Below are 6311 nucleotides of genomic sequence, written 5' to 3' on the forward strand. Positions count from 1 at the left end.
ATCTGGACTGCAACATTGAATTTCTCTTTTTTTTGGGGGGGGGGGGGGAAGGGAGGGGTATGTTTTTACTGCCTCTTCTGAGTTGGATGCTGATGATGTGTCTTCCATCTAACTAGTCTACAAATGGAATTTGGTCAATGGCTGCTCAATTACAGTGTATATCTCTGCCTTGATGTGATTTTTTAGGGACATTGAAAAGATTCCTGTAAGTCACCCTGTATTTTGTGAGTAGGGAAAGATACACAACCAATGTTGCAAATTCAATTTTCTGCTTGGCAAGTCAAGCACTATGTAACAGCTGACTCTGCTTCTACATGTTATGTTACTAAGTACAGATCAAAGCCTTTCTTGTTTCTCTCAAAGGATTGTTTTTTTTTTTTTTTTGCTAGTTGTAAACATTGAGAGAGAGAGAGAGAGAGAGAGAGAGAGAGAAACTTTGAAAGTAGAGTCCTGCATGTGACTTTGTGGAGGATGCTTGCAAAGTTTGTGTTGGATGTTTTTGTCTTTTTGAAAGTGCAGGCTAGCAACAGGAAGGTCTTGTTTAGCCTTCAATGCATTTTTACTTTCCTGTAACAATGAATGAGCTAGTGAGAATGGAACAACATCTTCCAAGACAAGATGAAGTGATCACCACATACTTGCGAACGTCAGTCTTGATGGTGATGAAAATGTACCATGGATTGTGGTCATGGCTGAACATCTTGCGTCTGGCAATACCAAGTCTCTTGCGCAGTGAAATACGAAATGCCACTTCCTCTGACTCTCTCACTTTTTTGGAAGAAGTATCCTTAACAAGGTCAGCGGGCATGAAGGGATGGACACGGTGGTGGACAGAGCTAACCCATAGTTTGGGGATTACGTTGTAGGAAGTGTTCGTTCAAGTGTAGCAAGTATGTGGTAGATTGAAGAGAAAATGACATTGATCGGCCATCTTCCTGTGGTTATTCCCCTCCCTTCTCCAGAGACTACAACCAAGCTCCAGCTATCAAGGAAGCTTCCAGGCCAGGCTGCGCAGCTCAAAGGGCACCACCCAGCAGCTAGCCAAACAGAAAGTCCTGCAGGCGAAGTATCACATGCAATCCTCGCGCAAGAGCCAAAGCGGACTGCGCTGGCGGCAGTGGCAAGGGAAGAAGAAGGGGCGGCCGGGCCGTCCTCCGAAGCTGCGGGCGGAAGTCCAACCGAAGCCCATCATGATGGAGAAGCTACCTGTGTGCGCAGCGCCCAAGTTCGTGGTCAGACCTGCCCCAGTCAGTCCTCCTCCTGAGTTTGTTGTCATGGAGGATGACTCCAAGCACCCCTTCAGCAGGGACAACTGGATGAATATCTTTCGGTTCCTGGACAAGTGCTCTCTCAATGAGTGCATGGCAGTTTGCAAGACCTGGAACCGGTGGTGCATTCATCCCTCACTGTGGAAGCACCTTAGCCTGGCCCGCATCTCACCAGTGCCGAAGTCTGCCCTGTGCGGCATCGTGAGGCGGCAGCCGACCTCTCTTGACCTCTCCTGGACCAACATCTCTGCCAAACAACTCTCGTGGCTCCTCCCGCGGCTGCCCAATCTCAAGGAGCTCAAACTTGGTGGCTCCACTTGGCCGGTTGTCTCCAGCCTGGCCTCGGTGGTCTGTCCCTTCCTGACCTCCCTTGACCTTCAGTGGGTCAGCGCCCTCAACGACGCCTCCCTCCAGGCCCTCCTCTCCCCTCCAGTGGACCACAGACCTGGCTACTTTGATGAGAGATCCCGTCTCTCTAATCTGGAGACCCTCTGCCTAGCTGGGGCAGACATCACCGATGCCACCCTGTCGGAGATTGTCCAGTACACTCCTCTTCTAACTCACCTAGATGTCAGTTTCTGTGGCAACCTGACCGATGCAAGTGTCAGAATCCTCCTGGATGAGAAGTCACCAGTCAGGATGACACTGAGAGGTAAGATTGCCAGGGTTACCTGGTCCTTGGTGAGATGATAATCATGGATTCCCAATGAAGATGATGGTCAGGGATCCTCCAAAACTGTCTCGACTATCTGAAATGGTTCTATTTTATCAGTAGGCAAGACAAGGCACAAGAATAGGTTGAAATGTAGAAGTTACTTGATTGAAGCTAAATCGTTGATAGAAGTTTAGAATCTAGTCTTGTAACAGGCTCTACATATGTATTCAAAGATGCCCAATTCTGACAGAAGCTTTCATGTGCCCTAATGCTGAGATACATACATCACAAGGTATTTTGGCTATGACTAATTTTGTAGCACTTGTAGATCTCTTATGTCATAGGTGATTAGGTATAGCCTAGCCTCATTTCACAGCGACCATTGACTGGTTTCTGAAAGTCCTTTGTAATTACTTCACCTCTGTATATATGATTAATATTCACACACATGCCAAGTTATTAGAATGAAAGTGATTATGCACTGGTTGGGAAAGCTGAATGAGTATCTTTTACACTACTCCATGATTGAGGCAGAAGGTAAACAATTTGCATGGCATGGCATGGCATGGCACCAAGAATAATGCTTTGATCTTTCCTGTACATCTACTTTGTAGATCTGAACATTGCTGGCTGCCGCAAGATGACTCTGGCAGTCTTCAGTGAACTGGAGTCATGTCCCAAACTCAAGAAGCTGGTGGTGCATTCTTGTCCAAACCTTGCTCAGGAGGCCTGCCTGAAATTCACAGAGACGAAAGGGGTGGAGATGGTGCTGAACAAACCCAGGAGAATGTGCACTCCCAGGCACTGACATTTGTGTCGCAGGAAATATTGACTGCCCCCAGTGGCCGTGTGTGCCAGAGAGTGGCATCTGTACAGATTGCTATTATGATACCTGTGGGGCCGAAGTGCGTAGTGATCGCACAGGGCATGGCAGCATGCAACAGTCCAGTCTGTGGGTGACACCCTGTTAGTCCTGCAATAGAAACAGTGCGCAGTGCAATGAACACTGTGAAATATGACGTGGTGTTGATATCATGGGTATTTTTCTATATATGTGGGAATAGTTGTGTGGATGCAGTAACATTCACATTGGGGACTAGGCTAATGAAAATGACTACGCTTCCGGGGCAGGTTTTGCTTATCCCAGAAGTTTTTCTAGAGTGTGTGTATACAATGAGAGATGTATCGTCGATTGCGAATTTGACGACATATAAATATCGCAAACGGACAGACAGCAGTGCACTTGTAATAGCCTCCATGTCAAACTCCAAATAGAAAATCTCATGAAAATGTCTATGACCCAGTCATTGCCGCAAATATCTGTACGCAAAAATAAAAGCGTTTACAGTATTTGTCGATCTTATCTACCTTCGTAGCAAACAACTTGTGTATTGCTTTCGTAGATAAAATGCTTGTACATTTCATGAGCTCTGAGCTGTTGCAAAATTGCTACGTCATAGCTACTACGCATTTTGTTTTAAAAGTACTCTTGGTCATAGAGGTTCTTGCCATCCCTTAAGAGTTCCATCAATATTCCTGTTTAAATTTATATTCAGAATGCAGCTATGTCTTTCCTTTGAACATTCTGTGTCAAATTCAAGGTCACAGCACAGTTTTATGAAGGTTGCAAAAACTTCTGTATGCTCCACTTGTATGTTCTTTGTGTGCAGGTTATTTGGCAGCTACCTGTAACTGTGATATCATGATAATTGGGTACCCCCCCCCCCCCCCCCGAGTTGAAGCAGCACACATTGTAAGTGTTGATCATACAGTAAACAAAAATCCACTGCCGACAATATAGATATTTTTCATCCACTGTCACTGTCTTGATGAGTCAGAGTAATTTTGGCCAGCTTTCATTGTTAAGAACCAGGTAAGCATATTTTGTTTTAAATCACAGAGAGGTTGTCAAAAAAAAAAAAAAAATTTATAATTGATTACAGTTTATGTTCATTTCAAGTGATGTGCCACCGATGCATATGTTGTGACTCTCTCAGACAAAGTGTCATTAGCTGCAGTCACACTGGCAAAAGATTGAGAAGTTTAAGATCCATCCATGTAAATTTTTGTTTTGAGTTTTTTGTCCATTTTGAAACTTCTGCGATTATGTACCATGACGTGGAATGATCATGCAAATAGGCAAAAATGATGGACACCCTTAAATGACGTTTGTGAGCCATATAACTGTCAAAGACATTTGAGACTCATAATTTTGACATAGAGTGTTTTTTTTTTCTCTGAAATGGATTGAACTCCATTACATAATGCTATCTGACATTGTGCCTGGTTAATTTTGGCTCCTCTCTGGTAGCCCACTGTGTTGCTTTGAATCACGAGAATTACCCCCAAATTAAGGAAAACAGTTGAGTCACGTTTGGAAGATACCCCTGAAGTTCAATTTGTAGGATGTCATCCAGATACTGCTTGACCCGGCTTGATGAGCAAAGGGTTGTCAAACATGCAAAAGTTAAAGGCAGATGATCATACACAAGAGTCCTGCCTTTGTGCCACTGAACTTGAGATATACAAATGTATAAGATGTGCTTTGTCAAGTGTTTCATCCTCTTAACCTTAATCAATCTTTGTGGCACAAGAGTTCTCCAGTCAAGACATGGAGTCTGTTTCAAGATGTGTACAAATGAATATGCCTGTGTTGCAGAGTTTATGGACACTGTCAAGGTTTTCTCCCCTCTGTGCTTGTAGGCCTGGCAATACAATTGACTTGCGTGTTTTACAGCCTGTATAATGGCGGAAAAAATGATGGAATCTTTTGCACTGGGACTTTGTAATGAGCTTTGCAACTTGTGTTCCCACTAAAATGCATCCTGTTCCTGTACTGGGTATCTCTGTTCGTATGTTATGGTCATTGCCATCTGAGGTAAGCCTTGGGCAAGGTGTGCATGTAGATTGCATGTGATTGTAGGTTATTTTATTACAAAAGAGACTTGTAGATTCAAATACATTACAAAGCTGGCTTGTGCACGGATGTAAGCCTAAGTTTCTACAGCAAAGAAAAAAGAAACAGTGACTCATGATTGATGATTCCAGTGTTCAGGGGGGCATTTCATGAAGGAACTTGTTGGATAAAATATCTGACAAGTCAATTATATCCGACAAGTTTTGAGAAATTCTTTAGTCTGATTGGCTGATTTCTCTGAACTTGTCGGATATAATTGACTTTTCAGACATTTTATCCGACAAGTTCCGTCATGAAATGCCCCCCAGGACTACGCATCACATCACTTATAATTATGTACATCACACACTCCAGTGGATGCAGAACATGAACAGCTGTATAATATATTTATGTACAAGCTTTTATTTAGAATGTCACAACCATTTGGTATGGGTGTGCGCAACAGAGGTCTCGTCCCATACCTCACACATGTATCCACGTCATGTACAGCATACAAGGCGCGTTTTTCAGAGTTGAAACAAACACTAGCTGATAAACCATGCCGGCATTACACATGCTTATGAACACATACATGTTAACACTCATTCAAACTCAATATACTAATATAGTGGTATACCATCACAAACACTCTTGCCAGATTTCTATCTCAGTCTTCTCTAAATCTTAACTGCATTGATCATTAGTCTCATTTCTTTCAATTTCAATTGTATAAACTGTGGTTCCAGCACGAGCAAATAATCCGTACGATACAAAGCCATTGGTCTTAATATCCAGGTCAGGGCTTCTTTCCTTTTTTCTACTCCTGTGGAGCACAACACCTTTCGGAAGGGCTGGTCAGATTAACATGAACGCCACAGCACTACTGCTTGATTTCTGGCAAGAAACTTAAAAACTTGGTCATCGGCGTCCATTGCAATGAAAATGAAATAATACACTGTGCCTCGGGTTCATTTTTTTTTTCAACCTCCATCACAGTAATCTATTTGAAGAATATGTCGCATCACCCCTAAAAGCAAGGGCGTGGTCATTCTTAATGTCGCCTGACAAACCGTCTCATAGAAACATGACCATCATCAACAACATATACACAGTTTATGTCAACTAGCCTTATACGTGTATTTTACTTGAATACAAACCCTGCCTCCACAAGGTGTAGTAGTCTATTGCAGGAAGTGAAATCGTCAATTGATAGTCATAACACAGATGGATGTTCACCCATCACTCCAATTCAATATTACTTGGTTACTTTTGTTTGTTTGGTTTTTTGTTGTTAGTGGGAAAAACTGTACAAATTCAAGTAACAGAGACCTCCATATTTAGATATTACAGCTGTACCCTTTTTTTCATATGAATGACTCCATGGCTGTAATGAAAAAAAAAAAAAATAAATTCACCTTCTTGGTATGACTTAATACACAAGAAATGTACTGTACACACTTATCTCTTTCCAACATATTGAAATTTCTTTTTT

General features: G+C 42.6%; 1 protein-coding gene across 3 annotated transcripts in view; it reads left to right on the forward strand.

The window, feature by feature from the left end:
- The window catches only part of LOC140227549 (lysine-specific demethylase 2A-like), a 45056-nt gene extending 40977 nt beyond the window's left edge, over positions 1 to 4079 (forward strand). For all 3 annotated transcript variants that reach the window (XM_072307955.1, XM_072307956.1, XM_072307954.1), the window contains 2 exons: positions 963 to 1920; positions 2538 to 4079. In XM_072307955.1, the coding sequence (XP_072164056.1) occupies positions 963 to 1920; positions 2538 to 2731 (1152 nt within the window). In that variant the 3' untranslated portion in view covers positions 2732 to 4079. The remainder of the gene's footprint in view (positions 1 to 962; positions 1921 to 2537) is intronic.
- The last annotated feature ends 2232 nt before the right edge of the window (positions 4080 to 6311 follow it).

Source organism: Diadema setosum, chromosome 4, assembly GCF_964275005.1.
Source record: "Diadema setosum chromosome 4, eeDiaSeto1, whole genome shotgun sequence".
Taxonomy (NCBI): domain Eukaryota; kingdom Metazoa; phylum Echinodermata; class Echinoidea; order Diadematoida; family Diadematidae; genus Diadema; species Diadema setosum.